An 18,327-nucleotide genomic window follows, 5' to 3' on the forward strand; every position below is an offset into this window, starting at 1 on the left:
CTAGGACAGACACGACTAGAGAGAAACCTTGTGTCGAAAAACAAACAAAAACAAAACCAGAACAAGAATTGAGTGGAAGAGATGGTTTTGTGAGTTATCACGAGGACGCACGATTTATTAGCAGAGTTCCTCGGTGTAGCGTTGGCTCGCTTTGTAGACCAGGTTGGCCTCGCACTCACAGAATATTTGCCTGACTCTGCTTCCCCCACCGCTGGGATTACAGCGTGCGCCACCGCGCCCGGCTTGGACGCAGTACTGTACTGTCCGGTTTTAAAAGTCGCTCCTATCACGTAAACTCACTTAGCAGTCTATAGATTGAGAACTGGAGCAAGACTACGGTTTAAGGATAAATGTAAGGACGTTTTGGGAGGTTGGGCTCCGCCCCTCACTTATCTGGCCCCGCCCCGTGTGTGCGAAGGATTTGAAGTTCGCGGTACTGTTTGCGCAGGCGCAGTGGCTTTACCATGGCGGAATTGATCTCCTTCGTAGTTCCCACCCAGAGTGACAAAGTTTTGTTGGTGTGGGAGCTGAGCGCCGGTCCTTCAGCTGAAGCCTTAAGTGTGAGGGGTTGTGAGGGCCCTAACGGGGGTCTGGGGTGGGGACCGGGAGGCGCAGGCCCGCGCTGAGGGAGGGGACACGGGTCTAGAGGACTCCGGCAGTCAGTGAGCCATGGGGCGCCCTTTGCCACCCGCACTTGTCCCCTCCTCAGAGGAAGACCCTGATGCTACAGGGAGGGCTTCTCGGAGTGGAGAAGGGCGGGGACTGGGGAATCGGCGCTCACGTCGTGGGCTTCCCACAGCATTCTCTGTTCACAGTCTTCTCCCAGTTTGGCCTTCTGTATTCGGTCCGAGTCTTCCCCAACGCCGCAGTAGCCCGCCCTGGTTTCTACGCCATCATCAAGTTTTACTCATCCAGGGACGCGCAGAGAGCCCAAAAGGCATGCGACGGAAAGCCACTGTTTCAGACATCGCCGGTGAAGGTGGGTGCAAATGCAGGATCCGGGGTAAAGTGCCGAGTTCAGCTCGCGTTAGTGTGGCTCTCTGGTTCACACAGTGCTTCCCGATGCCTTTTCACTGGTCCTCTGGCTCCAGGCTTTCCCAGAAGAAGGGACTCAAACTCGGGATGGTTAGATGATACAAGGTTCATCACGATAGTAACTGTGCTCAAACCCAAGTGTCCTAATGAAAATCCCATGTCATATTATGTTGCCTGTACTTTAATTTTTTTTTCCGAGACAGGGTTTTTCTGTGTAGCCTTGGCTGTCCTGGACTAGCTTTGTAGACCAGGCTGGCCTCGAACTCAGAGATCCACTGTCTCTGTCTCCCGAGTGCTGGGATTAAAGGTGTGCGCCACCCTGCCCAGATTGCCTTTAAATTTAAGAAATATTCATAAGCATTTTCTATTTTATTTGGATCTAAAATGTGTGCATTTGGCAAACTGCTAGTTGTAACATAAAGGATGCCTTATTGTTGTCGTCATAAAATACCCTATCTAGAACTTCCTTCAGGTCCCAGAAGTGGGAAAGCACCCTTTAATACACTGTAGACTCCATTCCATATTAACAACAAGCCCGTTTAACTTCCTCAGAGCCTCAGGATGACATCTCACATCTCACTACGTATCTTAAGCCCACCACCTGTTCTTTTGAAAGAATCCTGGAATTCTTTTGAAAGAATTCCTGATTGACCCCTTTTGATCGGCCTATTTGCTGCTGACTCCTCTGCCTACTCTTGTCCATATTGCTTTTCCCCTCCACTGAACCTTAATCGAATCGGAGAATTCGATCCCCTTTTTTTTGTTGTTGTTTTTTAATTTTTAAGGCAGGGTTTTTCTGTGTAGCCTTGGTTGTCCTGGACTCACTTTCGTAGACCAGGCTGGCCTTGAACTCACAGTGATCCTGCCTGACTCTGCCTCCAGAGTGCTGGGACTAAAGGCGTGCATCACCACGCTCCATATTAGGTTAATTAACATAGCTTGCTTTGCTGGGCACACATATGTTCTGCCTATGTTATACATTAAGATCAAGGAAATGTCAAGGCACTTGAGAAGTATTTGTCTTAGATTTGTCCCAGGTAACACCTAGGTGTGCTATACTCCAGCACTTTCTTTCAGTTTCTGGGCCTTAGGTAGCCCAGGTTGGCCTTGTACTTGCTATGATCAGAAAAGGATGACCTTGAACTTCTGATTTACCTGCCTCAACCTGACTGCTGGGATGACAGGCTTGTGTCTCCATGTTCTGTTTGTCCTGTCCTGGAATTGGATTTAAATTTCCGTGCATGCTCAACAAGTCCTTTACCAACCCTTCTGTCTCCTCCCCCTCCCCCCCCCACCCCCTCCTATTTCTGTGGACTGCAGGTTCGTCTCGGCACCAGACACAGGGCGCTGAGACATCAGGCCTTTGCTCTAAACAGCTCCCGATGCCAGGACCTGGCAAATTACTACTTTGGCTTCAATGGATGGTCAAAAAGGATCATCAAGGTAAACCCTGTGCATCCTTTGACCAACCACACTCTCCCTTCCACATTATTACCCTAGATTTCAGGGAGGATTGGACGGGGCTGTGGGGAGCACATGTCAGGGGGGTCAGCGAGGCTGAGGGTAAGTGGGGAGGTGTCTGAGCTGGTCTAGCCCTGAGAGTTAGGGATACTCATCTGTAGTTCGTCCCCTGTCTGTATGTTGAGTAGGACTGGCTTCCCTCAGCAGCATTCCTCTGCTAATCTCACTAGCTTCTGAAGCTGTAGCCTGCTCAGCTGTTAGCTGTGATGTGGGGTTTAGGGTTTGTGTTTCTCCATTGAAATCTTAGGTGAGCTGGGGATGGGGCTGAGTGGCGGAGAATTTGCCTACAGGGTGAAGCCTCCGGTTTGGGTCTCAGAGATGAGGAAATCCTAGAAGGACTTGAATCCAACCCTCTTTCCCGCCCTGCTCCTGCGTGCCCCACTCCCGCCCCACACCCCAGCTGCAGGAGCTCTCTGGACCACCTGAGGATGCTGCTCTCTCAGCGCCTGTGCAGAAGCGTGACCTCCAGTTTTTCTGTGCCGTAGAGGTGGTGCTGCCTTCCTATGGGTGCAGGAGCCCTGGAGTGGCCATCGCTGAGGAGCCTCTGCACCAGCTGGAGGAAGGTCTGTGCTCAGCACAGGGAGGGCGGCAGGAACGGATATGTCACTGTCTGTCTCTGTCTGTCTGTCTGTCTTTCCTTCTCTCCACTCTTTGTCAGCTACTAGCCAGGCCCTTTCATTGCTAAACTACTGAAGTCTTAGGCAGAGTTTTATTTTTATTTTATTTTATTTTGTTTTGTTTTGTTTTGTTTTGTTTTTCGAGGCAGGGTTTCTCTGTGTAGCCTTGGCTATCCTGGACTTGCTTTGTAGACCAGGCTGGCCTCAAACTCACATCAATCCACCTGCCTCTGTCTCCTGATATTTTTGGGGTTTTTTTGGGGGGGGGTTTGAGACAGGGTCTCTCTGTGTTAGCCTTGGTTGTCCTGGACTCTGTAGACCAGGCTGGCCTCGAACTCACAGCGATCCGCCCACTTCTGCCTCCCAAGTGCTGGGATTAAAGGCGTGTGCCACCACGCCCGGCTATTTTTGGTTTTTTGAGACAAGGTTTCTCTGTGTATCCCTGGCTGACCTAGACTCATGTGTAGGCTAGGCTGGCCTCGAACTCACAGAGATCCATCTGCTCTGCCTCCTTGAGTGCCAGGATTACAGGTGTGTGCCACCACACCAGGCTGTAGGCAGAATTTTTATGCCTTCCAAGAGAGATCTTCACTTTAAGCACATGCCTGACAAACCCTTTACGTCCACAACAGAACAGCCCTTCTGCCCTGAGGAGCAGGGGGGGCAGGAAACCATGTGTCTCTAGTTTATGGTTAAGGACTTGTTCCATGTTGAACTTATTGATCAGAGTTCTTTATTTTTATTTATTTATTTATTTTTTTGTTTTTTTTTGAGACAGGGTTTCTCTGTGTAGCCTTGGCTGTCCTGGACTCGCTTTGTAGACCAGGCTGGCCTCGAACTCACAGCGATCCACCTGCCTCTGCCTCCCAAGTGCTGGGATTAAAGGCGTGCGCCACCACGCCCGGCCCTTCTTTTCTTTCTTTTTTTTAAGGTTTATTTATTATTTATACAGTTTTCTGCCCACACATGTGCCTGCCCACCATAAGAAGGCACCAGATCTCATTACAGGTGGTTATGAGCCACCATGTGGTTGCTGGGAATCGAACTCAGGACCTTGGGAAGAACAGATGGTGCTCTTAACCTCTGAGCCATCTCTCCGGCCCCATAGTTCTTTATCTTAATCTTGACTTTTCTCAGCAAAGTCCAGCTCTAGGACAGAAGAAACGGTTCCATGCATAAGAGCACATACTGAATTCTATTCCTGGCACTCAATCAGGTGGCTGAAACACCTGTGACTACAGACCTAGTAGGATCTATGCCTCTCCTGTGGACACAGAGGAACAGATACACAGATACGGACACGTCATTTATTGTTTTCTGAACATTGCCATAAACTCTTGTATAGACAGACACTCAATCCTTTGCCTGCTAATGGAATGGCTTAAGCAGATAAAAAGGCCAATGTGAAAAGGTACGCCAATTGATTTTGAGGGTTTTTTTTTCCCCTAGACTCCATGGTCCTCAGCATGAGGGGTCCAAGTCAGAGGCAAGGGTGCAGGTGGTAGGGTGGGGGGCCGGCTCCTGAGGCTACTGCATGGATAACGTCCATCATGAGCTCCCATCACCCACCTGGCTCTGTCACCCACCTTGCTTCATCACCCTACCTTGCTCACTGTGACTCCAGCCCTGAGCAGGGAACATAACTTCTGCTTTTCAGTTTCTAATTGGCCAGTGATATGAGACTCGTGCCTGTTCCTTGTCTGAATCCCGTGAATACACTGGGCCTGTAAAATAATAATGGACCCAACCAGGATGTACCTTCAACAGGGCTGTTCGGCCAGCGCTTTGTGCTGTGCATTCCTTTAGTTGCTTAAATACTGATCTGAATATGAATCATAAATGTATTTTCTTTTCTTTTTTGGCTTTACGAGACAAGTTTCTCTGTGTAGCCTTGGTTGGTCTGGACTCTGTTTGTGCACCAGGCTGGCCTCGAACTCACAGAGATCCGCCTGCCTCTGCCTCATCCTTGCCCATGCCAATAGAGCCTGCTCGACTGTGCTGCCTAGGTGAGGTGCAGCACCTGTATTTACTTATTTTTTTTTTTCATTTTGTGTGTATGGGGTATTTGGGTGTAGTAAATGCAGACGTGTGTGCATACACAGGACATGGGCCTACGGGCTCCAGCCCAGAAGCCAGAAGAGGGTGCTGGGTGTTCTCCTCTTTTGTTCTAATCTATTCATTTGGGGCAGGGTTTCTCCCTGGGCCTGGACTTTGTCTTTCTTTCTGGCCAGCTAGAAGATGACAACCCCGCTATGTTGACCAGTGTTATCCAGTTAGAATAACCGACTAATTGCCCAGCTACAGTGCCTAAAGCTATTGTAAACATATATAAGAAGTCTCCAAGTCACTATTCAGAGCTAGGGTGGGCCTAGGAAATCCATATTTATCTATTTCTTACATCTTCTGGCCCAACTCACTGCTGCTGGTGCATGGGTGACTCCCAGCTGTCACATGGGCACTGTATCCGAGCTTCTACAGCAAACCCTGAGCCTCTCAGCAGCGCCTATTCAGGTATTTGAAATCCATCTGTTTGGTTGGACCTAGGACAGTCATCATTTCTTACGAGGAGGAAGACAGCTCAGAAGCTTGCCATCCAGGGGGCTTTGTCGGACGCCTTCCAGAAGCTCTCTATTGTGGTGCTAGGTGAGCCCTTTCTTTCTTTCTTTCTTCCTTTCTTTTGTTTTGTTTTTCAAGACAGGGTTTCTCTGTGTAGCCTTGGCTGTCCTTGAAGGCCTCTGCCTCTGCCTCCCTGAGTGCTGGAGTTAAAGAGGTGCCCCACCAGGCCCAGCTTATGAGCCTTTTCTTGATCATCCTGAGTGCTTGAATCTCAGTGAGCAGAAAGCTTTTTAATCATGCTGGCCAGTGGCCTAAGATACCAAAGTTGTTTGAACTGAATTACTTGGTTTTGTTTTTCTTCCTTCCTTTCTTTTTTCTTTCTCCTTTTCTTTTTTTTAGATAGGGTCTTCCTGTGTAGACCAGGCTGGCCTCTAATCCATGGAGATCCTCCTGCCTGTGTCTCCTGGGTGCACCACCATTCCTGACCTTGACCTTGCTTGTGCTTTTTGTTTGTTTTTTCAAGACAGGGTTTCTCTGTGTAGCCAGCCTTGGCTGTCCTAGACTCACTTTGTAGACCAGGCTAGCCTCCAACTCACAGAGAGCTGCCTGCCTCTGCCTCCAGTGTGCTGGGATTAACTGCCTAAACCACCACCACGTCTGGCTTTCTTCCCCCCTTAAGATTTATTTATTGGCCTGGAGAGATGGCTCAGAGGTAAAGAGCACTGACTGCTCTTCCAAAGGTCATGAGTTCAATTGCCAGCAACCGCATGTTGGCTCAGAACCATCTCTAATGAGATCTGTATACATAATAAATAAATAAATCTTTTTATAAATAAATCTTTTTTAAAAAAGATTTATTTATAAAATATTTGTTATGTATACAGTGCTCTGCCGGAATGTACTCCCACACACCAGAAGAAGGCACCAGATCACACTAAAGATGGTTGTGAGCCACCACCATGTGGTTGCTGGGAATTGAACTCAGGACCTCTGGAAGAGCAGACAGTGCTCTTAACCTCTGAGCCATCCCTACAGCATGGGATGTTCCAGAGACATGCTCCCCTTTAGCTTTTAGAAACTACAAGTGCAAAAGACGGGGTATGGGGGCGCACACCTTTAATCCCAGCACTCGAGAGGCAGAGGCAGGCGAATCGCTGTGAGGCTGGCCTGATCTACAAAGTGAGTAGAAAGAGAAACCCTGTCTCAAAAACCAACTGAACAAACAAAACAGACACTAGAAGTGCTCGTTGGGTGTGAATGTTGGCCATGGCAAGTTTGAGAATGAGAACAGCTCTGAATTTATGCTCTTCCTCTTAGAAAGTGGCAAGATCGCAGTGGAGTATAGACCCAGTGAGGAGACCATAGCTGCCAGAAGCGAAGAGGAACTGCAGAATTTAGTCCAGGTACGTGGTGACTAGAGCCCGAGCCTTCCGTAGCTGGCATAGCCAAGACAGAAGCAGCCAGCAAGATCGAGACGATGCACTGTGCGGCAAGCATTCTTTTTTTTTTTTTTTTTTTTTTTTTAAAGATTTATGTATTTATTATTACAGAGACAGTGCTCTGCCTACATGTACACCTGCAGGCCAGAAGAGGGCACCGGATCTCATTATAGATGGTTGTGAGCCACCATGTGGTTGCTGGGAATTGAACTCAGGACCTCTGGAAGAGCAGCCAGTGCCCTTAACCTCTGAGCCATTTCTCCAGTCCCCAGCAAACATTCTTAAGGAAGTGCAGACTTGGAAGTGCTTTGAAGCTCAGGCCATTTGGGGCGGGGGCCTTATCCTGGAACTCCCTGCCCTGGCCTCTGTCCCCTTGTTTGGAGTTTGTCGAAAGCATGACTAGGCCTGTGACCCCAAGATGGGTGGGAGATTCCTGCTCCAGGCATCCTCCCTGATGGGCCATCCTTCCTTCATCTTGCAGGTCAGCTGCTTTCCTTGGAATCAGCCCAGCCAAAGGGAGGAAGAGTGTCTCTCCGATTTCAGCTTGGAAGAGGAAGAGCTGAGGCTGCAAGAGCTGCCCTAGCCGTTCTGACTGTCCTAGGCCCTGTCACCTGACTTGCCTGGGAAGCTCTGTGTTTGCAGTCAATGGGCTGCTGCCATCCCTGAACCACCAACCCCTGCCCCCCATGTGAGGCCCAGATCTTGCCTGGCTATGTAGGAGGGCACCGTGCAAGAGGTCTAAAGGTTGGCTTGAGCCTTGTTACTTTTCCCTGTGGGAAAAAGTTCCCCCATCCAGAATGGAACTGTGTCCCAGAATCATAAAGGCTGACTGACAAAGGTGTCCTGTTGGAAACAGTGTGTGGTTTGGCCCCCCCTGGCCAGCTTGAGGGAGCATCTGTAAGGTTCACAGTCCACTTGTCCACTCATGGGGTGCTGTCTCGATCCACCTTCTTCCTGTGGGCCCCAAGGATCTGAGCTTCATTATGTAGCTACTGTTCTGCAACTGGCCCAGTTAGTACTCCCAGGATGGGCATAGGATTGTTTCCGGATGCTCTCCAAACCTGGGGGTGTGACAATTGACCCTTGGTATTTGGTATTTTGTTTAGTTTTAGAGACAGGGTTTCTCTGTGTAGCCTTGGCTGTCCTAGACTCCCTTTGTAGACCAGTCTGGCCTCCAACTCACAGAGATCCACCTGCCTCTGTCTCCCAAGTACTAGGATTAAAGGCGTGCGCCACCACGCCCGGCCACCACCCAGCTTTTCGAGCATCTTGGATCCACTATTCTCTCTCGGGTGTTTGCCCCGTCTAAGAAGTTCACGACAGTAATCCAGGATAGTAGTTCCTCTGGGGAGCTGTACCCTGCATCAGATCCGTTGGCTGTGCCACCCCATAATGTGCTGTACTAGCTGACTCAGCTCCCAAAAGTGCTTCCAATGCTATAGGGAAGTCAGAACAGCGCTCTGCCCTACCGTCGCTGCCGCTGCCGTAGGTCAGGCTGGAGATAAACAGCCATTTGAAACACTTGCTCTCCTCCTAGGGAGCGAGTCAGGTCATAGAAGCAAAGGTTGTTGTTTCAGCTGGAACTCGGAAGAAGGAGCCAGCTTAGCGGGATGACTGCTAAGCTGGGGCTCCAATGGCTTCAAGGTGCTCCTTACAGGCTGGAGAGTTGGATCAGTGGTTAGAGCGCTTGTTCTTGCAAAGGACCCGGGTTTGAGTCTTAGCACCCACAAGGAGGCTCACCACTTCTGTGTTGTAGTAAGTAAATAAAAAAATATGTCTAAAATAATGTTTATATTAAAAAATATAATTATTATGGCTGTATTATTTAACCAGCTGTCAATCAATAAAAGACACAGACACCTGTTGTATTTTAGAATCGCCTCATTTTACCTGGAACTGGACAGAATTAACCCTCTAACCTGTGGTTATCACTTCCCAGCCCCCACCCCAGGCCGTCTGGTTTAATCATTCCTGTCTGGGCTACTTCCCGTCCGTAATCCTAAAATACTTGCTAACGTTCTTCATCTGGGCTGCCTTCCTCCATCCACGCTGACCCGGCCATGCACTTCTCACACCAACTCATCTCTGTGGCTCTGCTTCCTTCCCAAGATCCTTCTCTCCCCAAAGCCTGAGAACAGTAGCCTCACCTACCTCATTTCTGCCCTGCCTAGGTGTAGGCCATTTTGTTTGTTTGTTTGTTTTTGGTTTTTTGAGACAGGGTCTCTCTGTGTAGCCTTGGCTGTCCTAGACTCAAATTTGTAGACCAGGCTGGCCTCGAACTCACAGCGATCCACCAGCCTCTGCCTCCTGGGTGCTGGGATTAAAGGCGTGCGCCACCACGCCTGGCTGTTTGTTTGTTTTTTGTTGTGGTGTTGTTTGCTTGTTTTGTTTTTGTTTTTTTTCCGAGACAGGGTTTCTCTGTGTATGTAGCCCTGGCTGTCCTGGAACTCACTTTGTAGACCAGGCTGGCCTCGAACTTGAAGAGATCCACCTGCTTCTGCCTCCCAAGTGCTGGGATTAAAGGTGTGACCCACCATCACCCGGCGTGTAAGCCATTTTTGTTTACCAGTCAACTTTAAATAGGTAGAGCAAAGGTTACACACAAGGCCAGGTGGACATGAGAAGGTGCTTGTCACGGCAGCTTCAGAACATGTATCACCAGACCAACCCCAACGCTTCTGTAAGCACTATGGCATGCATGTGGCAAGCAGACAAACCGAAACCCAAAACAACAACAACAACAACAAAACCACAACGCTGCTTTCTAAGAATGTTGTACTAGTCTGTGTCCAGGGGCTAGAAGACAGCATCAGATCCCCTTAGCTAGATCTAGAGGAGTTGTGAGCGGGCTGACCACTCTGGTCATTAGGACATAGCAGGAAATGTTCCTTTTTTTTCTTTTTTTTTATTTAATTATTTATTATGAATACAGTGCTCTGCCTGCATGTACAACTGCAGGCCAGAAGAGGGCACCAGATCTCATTATAGATGGTTGTGAGCCACCATGTCGTTGCTGGGAATTGAACTCAGGACGTCTAAGAAGAGCAGTCACTGCTCTTAACCTCTGAGCCATCTCTCCAGACCTCAGCAGGAACTGTTCTTAACCATGGCACCATCTTTCCAGCACTGCCTAGCAAACCCCCATACCCCAACACACGCACACTGTTTGGAAACAGGCTCTCTTGGGGGCCTCATGATGACTAATGTTATTATGTTGATGGCTAACTTTATGTTTTAAGGTTTACAATTACTGCCAAGAGTGGTGGCGTACACCTTTAATCCCAGCACTTGGGAGGCAGAGGCAGGCGGACCACTGTGAGTTAGAGGTCAGCCTGGTCTACAAGAAAAACTTTGTCTCAAAAAAACAAAAACAAAAACAAAAAGACAACTGTTAGGATCCCAGTAATCTGCTGAAGAAAGACTCTAAGACAGTATGCAAAACAAAGAGTGCTTTTACTCTGGCATGCTAGTATCACCCTGCTCCTCTAGAGGGTGGTCCCGGAAATGAACACCCAGGCTCAATTGGATTAGATTGGGCCAGCTGTGTTCTTCTTCTTCTTCTTCTTCTTCTTCTTCTTCTTCTTCTTCTTCTTCTTCTTCTTCTTCTTCTTCTTCTTCTTCTTCTTCTTCTTCTTCTTCTTCTTCTTCTTTTTTTTTGGTTTTTTGAAACAAGGTTTCTCTGTGTAGCCTTGGCTGTACTAAACTTGCTTTTGTAGACCAGGCTGGCCTCGAACTCACAGTGATCCCCATCTGTCCCTGCCTCCCGAGTGCTGGGATTGAAGGCGTGTGCCACCAGCTCCGGCTGCCAGCTGTGTTCCTTACCAAGGCCATGAGGTAATAGAAACATAGTAGCTAATCATTTTGTTCTATAAGCTGATTAGCTGCCCTGCCCGTGAGCGGTCCATAACTTGTGTTTTTCTCAGAAATTGTTAGAAGCTTTGTCTAGTTATGTAGAGCGAAAACCTGAAGGAAGCCTTTAATCCCAGCACTTGGGAGGCTGAAGCAGGATGATCACTGTGAGTTTGAGGCCAGCCTGGTCTACAAAGTGAGTCCAGGACAGTCAAGACTACACACAGAAACCCTGTCTCAAAAAACCAAAAAAAAAAGAAAAAGTGTTATATTACTGTACTTAAAGAGAACCATAAAGAAAAATTGGACTTCCAAGTGTTAACGGCTGTTAAGGGTTGTTTTTGTGCCAGATGGTGGTGGCGCACACCTTTAGTCCTAGCACTTGAGAGGCCGGGGGCATCTCTGAGTTGAGGCCAGCCTCAAACTACAGAGCTAGTTTTAGGACAGCCAGGGCTACATAGAGAAACTCTGTCTTAAAAAACAACCAACAAAAGCCTTTACTCCCAGCATTCTGGTCTACAGAGTGAGTCGAGGACAGCCAAGGCTACACAGAGAAACCCTGTCTCGAAAATTCAAACAAAACAAAACAAAACAAAAAAACCAACAAAGCTGGCTTGGTGGTGCACACCTTTAATCCAGCACTTGGGAAGCAGAGGTGAGGAGATGTCATGAGTTCGAGGTCAGCCTGCTCTACAAAGGGAGTCCAAGACAGCCTAGGCTATATACAGAGAAACTCTGTCTGGAAAAACCAACCAACCAACCAACCAAAAGCCCACCAGGACACCTGGGAAACATCTGTTTCAAAACAGGATGTATGTAACTTTATGTTCTTTGCCTTTATAAACCCCTGACTCCTGTGGCTCGGTGCTACATTTGGGAATCCTGAATCCCAGGTGTAGCCCTGGTGCCATTATCTGAATAAAAGCCTCTTCTTTGTTCAACTATATTTGTGGTCAGACTGGTGAATTTCTGAACCACCCCAGACCCATAAAAATCTTAAATGAATATTCAGTTACTCCCCCCCTTTAAAGACCATTTCCTTTTGTAGACTTAAACTCCCCAATCCTGAAAGCTTTCTGTGTTGCCCCCCAAATTCACAATTTTTCTGCCTCTACCTCCCCAGTGCTGGGATTACACAAATACACCACTGTTTTATAAGTTTCCTGCAAGATTAAAACATTACTCTCGCAGGAAGCACCTTAAACAGGATGGTAAACACCTCAAAAGAGCTTCAGGAAGTCCCTGAAAGTGACCAGATTCCCGAGACCACATCCCTGCTAGAGTAAATAAATAAAGGCAGAGCGTCTCAGACAAAGCGAAGCTGAGCTTTCGACAAGCTTCTCAGAGGAGGACTCTTGACTCTGTTTTAGAACAGCTAGCTCTGCCTGAGAGATGTTTAGATCTCTGTGGAGTTCATTCTTCAACCTGGTGAGTTAGTTGCCTGCAGGCGCATGGTGTGCTCCAGTCTCCCAGCTTTGGGAGCTGTTCCCCAGGATGAGGTGGCCTTGGTCATGTAACTGTCTTCGAGACATTTCTGCTCCCGTAAGTAACCCCAAGGAAACTCATGGGTCACCAAGTTGGATTTTGGTGATCTCCATACTTTGGCCTTTTGTGGGTTCCCTCCCTGGGATGAGAGGACTTGTGTATTTCATCTCCACAGGAAAAGTTGTTCCACAACCAGCTCCATACCCAGAGCTCCCTGGTACAGTGGTTTTCAACCTGTACCTCATGACCCTAGAGGGTCAAATGACCCTTTCCCAGGGGTGGCCTAGACCCTCCTGCATATCAGATATTTGCTTTATGATTCATAACTAACAAAATTACAATTATAAAGTAACAACGAAAATAATTTTACAGTTGAGGGGTTCGCTACAACATGAGGAACTGTATTAAAAGGTCACAGCATTAGGAAGGTTGAGAACCACTGCCCTAATACGTATTTATGTATTGTGCATGTATGTATTCATTGCATGTTTAATATACATTCTACCTCATACTTCCCTACCCTCCCTTTTCTCATCTCTATCCCCACTGGTTTTCTGCCGTGTCTTGCATATATGTGTATTTATATGAAGCCTAGGAAGAGAGAGAAAATATTTATCTGAGTGGCTTAATTCACTTTCTTTTTTTCTCGGCTTAATTCACTTAATGTGGTTATCCGAATCCATTCTGCTGCAAACAACTGACTTGTTGGTTACGATTGAAAATAGTTGCACGGTAGGTCCAGCGCGTTGTCTTCATCCATTCCTGGTTTTGGACACTGAGGACCGATCCATAACTTACCTGTTGTGTGTGGCGTGTAACAAGCACAAATGTGTAGGTGTCGCTGTGATGTGTTGACTTGGGAGTCCTTTGTGTAATTGCCCGGTATAGCAGGACAATGTGGAAGAGCTGGAGTTAATTCGAGTAAAACCTCAATACTGATTTCCATAGTGGCTGGGCTCGCTTGTATTTCTCCCAGCCCAGTATGAGAGCCACCTTTCGTGCCAACACATGTTGGGTTTTGCTTGTTTGTTGTATCTGTTGTTTTGAGTCGCTCGGAATGTATCACAGCCTAGCCCAGAACTCCCTATATAGCTCAGGATGCCCTGTGCATCCGAGAGATCCTCCTGCCTCTTGCCTCCTCACTGCTTAGATTTAAAGGTGTGAGCCAACTTTCCTAGGTTCTTGTCTTGGTTTTGTTGTTGTTTTGTTTTGTTTTTAAGAGACAAGGTTTCTCTGTATAATAGTCCTGGACTTGCTTTTGTAGACCAGGCTGGCTTTGAACTCACAGAGATCCACCTGCCTCTGCCTTCCAAGTGCTGGGATTCAAGGTGTGCACCACCATGCCCGGCTTTTTTGTTTTGTTTTGTTTTGTTTTTTAAGTTTTATTACTCTGTATGTGTGGTATGTGGAGGTGGGCACTCTCATGTTGAGTATGAAGGTCAAAGGGAAAGTATGTGTGGGGTACGTTAATTCAATTTAACACTAGAAAACTTGCTGCTGCATCTGTTCTAGCGAGAAACCCAAAACCTGCCCTTATCTCGTGCTCCTTGGCCTTTACCGTAGCCACACATTTCACTGCAGAACACAGGCAGGCCGAGAGTGCTGGCCTTGTGGAGTGGAGTTCTCGCAGTTCACAAGTGTGTGCCATGATGCTCACTTAAGGGTGAGCTTGGTGGTACACACCCAGGCAGGCCTAGAATTCAGCATATAGTACACCCTGGCTTCAAACTCGTTATATAGGTCCTGCCTGCCTCTGCCTCCCGGATGCTGGCACTTACATGCATGAGCCTCACCCTCAGCCCCAGAGTGCTGTTTATACTGCATAGTTTTCTTTCTTTCTTGAAGACTTATTTTACTATGTACACAGTGCTTCAACTGTATATACGCCTGCACACCAGAAGAGGGTACCAGAGCTCATTACAGATGGTTGTGAGCCACCATGTGGCTGTTGGGAATTGAATTCAGGACCTTTGGAAAAGCTGGCAGTGCTCTTAACCTCTGAGCCATTTCTCCAGCCCTGTTTACTGGCTTTTGGAAACAGTTTTTTTCCGTGTAGCCTTGGCTGTTAAAGAACTCACTCTGAGGCCCAGCAAGGTGGTGCACGCCTTTAATCCCAGCACTCCGGAGGCAGAGGCAGGTGGATCGCTGTGAGTTCGAGGCCAGCCTGGTCTACAAAGCGAATCTAGGACAGCCAAGGCTACACAGAGAAACCCTGTCTCAAACAAAAACAAACAAAAGAACTCACTCTGTTGATCTGTAAGACTGAGACCTCCAGAAAGATCTCTAGTCTATTCCCGGAGTCCCCACTAAGAGACGGAGTCCGTTGTCGACGCAAATGCATAGGAATAGGAATTTATTGAGCCATCGCGATGGGATCTGTCCAGCTCTTTCAAGCTGCAGACCCCGAGAAACAGAATAAGTTTTATAGTATGTGATTGGTTGGCATTTGGGCAGAAAAGCTGCAAGCAGGGAGTTAGAAGCCTTGGCGTTTGGTGCTTGGATAATGGATGGACAGGCAAGTTAACCTATGGAAAAGATTGGTTGAAGCAGTCACAGGGGATGTTTAGGAACTTTTTTAGTTGGGGAGGGGTAGTGGAAATTTTAATCACAGCTGGTTGTCCTTGAGTCCAGCTGGACGCTGAGCACAGACTGAGACCTTGAGTCAAGTTGGATTCTTCAAGGTTTTTCCTGTCCCTGCCACACAAACACAGTGATCTGTCCTTCATTCAAGCTGGACCCTCTAGAAATTTACATGCTTTGGCCTTAATGGGGGTCTTTAACGGAGGACTGAGTAGGCTGACTTGTACATTTTCCCAGACTTTGGCCTTAATGGGGGTCCTTAAGGGGGCTGATTCCTTCAGATCAGATTAGCTTGGAACTCAGGAGATTCACCTGCCTCTGTCTCCCCAGAGACAGGGGTGGGATTAAAGACATGCTCCACTACAGCCCGGTTTATTCGACTTTGTGTATTATTTGTTTTGAGACAAGGGTTTCTCTGTGTAACAGCCCTGACTGTCCTGGACTTGCTTTGTAGACCAGGCTGGCCTTAAAACCACAGAGATCTGCCTGCCCCTACCTACCAAGTGCTGGGATTCAAGTCACGGGCCACCACCGCCTAGAGGTTATTCTACTTTTAGAAGGAACGCGGCTGATGGGCCAGGCAGAGGCAGGACGATTACCAGGACGATTACGGAAAACTGCAGGTCAGTCAGGGCTCCCTAGGCCGGAGAATCCCTGTGAAAACAAGACGAACCAGGAAGGGAAGGAACGAAGTGGGGCGCGGGGAGGAAACACCTCCCAGAGCGGTAGTTCTAGCAAAGGAGCTGAATGAAATTGCAAGGTCCCATCTCCCAAGGCTCCGTCCACCCCTTGAGCAGATCAGAACGTGTCTTCCCCGGGGCCACACTCGGGGAGGGCACAGGTCCCCTTCCCGCGGTCCGGATCTCTGCTCAGGGCCAGACGCTATGCCGAATGGACTAGATCAAAGAGGGGCCGTGTGGGGGCTGCGGGGGGTGGGTGTCTTGCGGTGGGTGCTGTCAATTCTGTGTCTGAAAGACCGAGAAGATGAACCAGGCAGAACAGCGGGCGTCTGCAGATCCGTCAGCCCTCTGCAGCTCAGAGACCAGAGGATGGCTGGGCGGGGCATGCAAACGAGCACGTGGCCGGCTCTCCTCGGAACTCTGGGAACAAAAAGAGAAACAAACATATTCTCAGCCCGGTTGAACCCACAGGCTTTCTCTGGCGTGAAAGCGGTGGAAAGGCTAAGGCAGGAGAGTCGGCGTCGGACACGCGTTCCGGGGCCTGTGAGATTTTGTGACCGTGATTTGAATGTGGGTGCGTTCGTCGTAGTAGCGGGCGTGTGCTAAGATCGAGTTATCGCTTCTCGGCCTTTTGGCTAAGATCAAGTGTAGTATCTGTTCTTATCAGTTTAATATCTGATACGTCCTCTATCCGAGGACAATATATTAAATGGATTTTTGGAATTCGGAGTTGGAATAGGAGCTTGCTCCGTCCACTCCACGCATCGACCTGGTATTGCAGTACCTCCAGGAACGGTGCACCCCCTTCGGGGGACTCACGATACTGGTCTAAAAGAAAGTAAAGTTCTCCAACCTTTTTCTAACAACTAATAAGCAGGACTACGAGAGGGTGACCAAGGTTTCCCTCAAGGTAGATTCCTTATACTAGTAGTGCTTATAGGCATCTGTCATTCTTTTCTCCTGAGTGATCTTAGCCTGTTGCTTTCACCTACGAGGTTAGTCTTACGTTTCTTGGTCACTAGGCTTTTTTTTTTTTTTTAATTTTTATAAGTATGATTTCTTCTGAGTTTAAACACCTTCCTAAAGGTGTGTGCCACTGCTTTTTAAAAATTTTTTATTAATTTATTCATATTACATCTCAATTGTCCTTGTATCCTCCCTCCCTCCCACTCTCCTCCTACTCCTCTCTCTTATGGCTGTGACCCCTGTATATCAAGCCTCTTCTTGGTACACCGCTTTGAACTGGTTGTTTTTGTCATTGCCTGGTCTTGGACAACTCTAGCAGAACTGTTGCTTCTAGAAGATAGAAGGTCATAAGGGTAAGTGCTGTCTCTGCTCCTGTTGTAAACAAAAGCTTGTTTCGCTGGAAGTAATCAAGACCTTTACAAGACAGAATGTAACTTTGTTCTTTGCCCCTGACTACAGGCTGCTCTAGAGTCCCGGGTGTACGGATCGATCAGTGTCAGATCAGGACCCCAAAAACCGAGTTCTCAGCCCAAAGGAGATAGATTTGCCACAGAGGGACACAGGGGAGGAATAAGAGACAAAAACAGGAGTTACAGGACAAGGGGAAAGGTGAACAAAGGAGAGGTGGGCAGGGACAGTCCCTCTGGATAAAGGAGAGACACGGCCCAATAGCAATTGTCAGTTTATAGAGGCACAGGGAGAAACCCTGGCGTTAGGGGGAGGTATTTTACTTTTAATTGGTATGTTAACTAAGTGAGCCAGAGTTGGCTTTTGATTGCTGGACTTCAATACTTTAATACTGTAAGACTGAGACCTCTAGGGAGATCTCTAGTCTATACCCGGAGTCCCCAGAGAGAAAAGGAGTCTGATGTCGATGCAATACACACAGGAATTTTATTGAGTCGATGTGCATTGAGGTCTGACAAGCTCTTTCAAGCTACCGATGCCCGAAAGCAGGCACACGTGCTTTTTATATCTTTTTGTAAAAGCAGAATTTAGCAGGCTAGCTAGGAGGGGTAAGTACATTCCAGGGGTAGGGGTAGTGGAAGATTTTTAGATACAGCTGGACCCTCAACACAGACTGGCTGGCCTTGGGTCAAGCTGGACCCTCAGCAAAGGCTGGCTGGCCTTGAGTCAAGCTGGACCCTCAGCACAGGCTGGTTGGCCTTCTGCCAGCTGGACCCTACAAGGGGGCCAAACAGTTACAGAACACACATAGTGATTCCTGGCCCTTCCAAGGGTTTCTATGTGTAGCCTTGGCTTTCCTAGACTCGCTTTATAGACCAGGCTGGTCTCAAACTCACAGCAATCCATCTGCCGGGCTCTGCCTCCTGAATGCTGGGATTAAAGGCATGTGCCACCATGCCTGGCTTTATGAGGTTTTTATAGCTTTACAGAACAAAGAAAGTCATGAATCAGCTGGGTGTGGTGGCGCATGCTTTTTTTAAAAGTTTATTTATGTATTGTATTTTACATACATGAGGGCTGAGTCTTCATGAATACCATCACAAATGGTTGGGAGCCACCATGTGGTTCCTGGGAACTGAACTCAGGACCTCTGGGAAAGCAGCTACTTACTGCTCTTAACCACTGAGCCAT

At 48.0% G+C, this 18,327-nt stretch overlaps 1 protein-coding gene across 3 annotated transcripts; it reads left to right on the forward strand.

Moving 5' to 3' along the window:
- The first annotated feature begins 419 nt into the window (after positions 1-419).
- On the forward strand, positions 420-9,044 carry RDM1 (RAD52 motif containing 1). Of its 3 annotated transcripts, none has more exons than XR_014773402.1 (7): positions 421-560; positions 800-979; positions 2,356-2,478; positions 3,042-3,119; positions 5,718-5,816; positions 7,047-7,132; positions 7,650-7,699. XR_014773402.1 is itself a non-coding variant. In XM_084751639.1 (7 exons), exons 1-7 carry the CDS (start codon positions 465-467, stop codon positions 7,749-7,751), a joined length of 849 nt encoding a protein of 282 aa, XP_084607765.1. In that variant the 5' UTR covers positions 422-464; the 3' UTR covers positions 7,752-9,044. The 3 variants fall into 3 exon arrangements, 1 of the variants encoding a protein (XP_084607765.1); XM_084751639.1 differs by having other exon boundaries at positions 422-560; positions 2,957-3,119; positions 7,650-9,044; XR_014773401.1 differs by lacking the exon at positions 3,042-3,119 and having other exon boundaries at positions 420-560.
- The last annotated feature ends 9,283 nt before the right edge of the window (positions 9,045-18,327 follow it).

Source organism: Acomys minous (genome assembly GCF_964271855.1).
Source record: "Acomys minous genome assembly, chromosome: 12".
In the NCBI taxonomy this organism is placed as follows: Eukaryota; Metazoa; Chordata; class Mammalia; order Rodentia; family Muridae; genus Acomys; species Acomys minous.

What these genes read in the sequence shown, in the direction of transcription:
- RDM1 (XM_084751639.1), top strand. Translation starts at nt 465, where the DNA reads ATGGCGGAATTGATCTCCTTCGTAGTTCCCACCCAGAGTGACAAAGTT. An exon ending in CTTCAGCTGAAGCCTTAAGT is followed by an intron (nt 561 to 799) that starts GTGAGGGGTTGT and finishes GGCTTCCCACAG; the next exon opens with CATTCTCTGTTCACAGTCTT. An exon ending in TTCAGACATCGCCGGTGAAG is followed by an intron (nt 980 to 2,355) that starts GTGGGTGCAAAT and finishes TGTGGACTGCAG; the next exon opens with GTTCGTCTCGGCACCAGACA.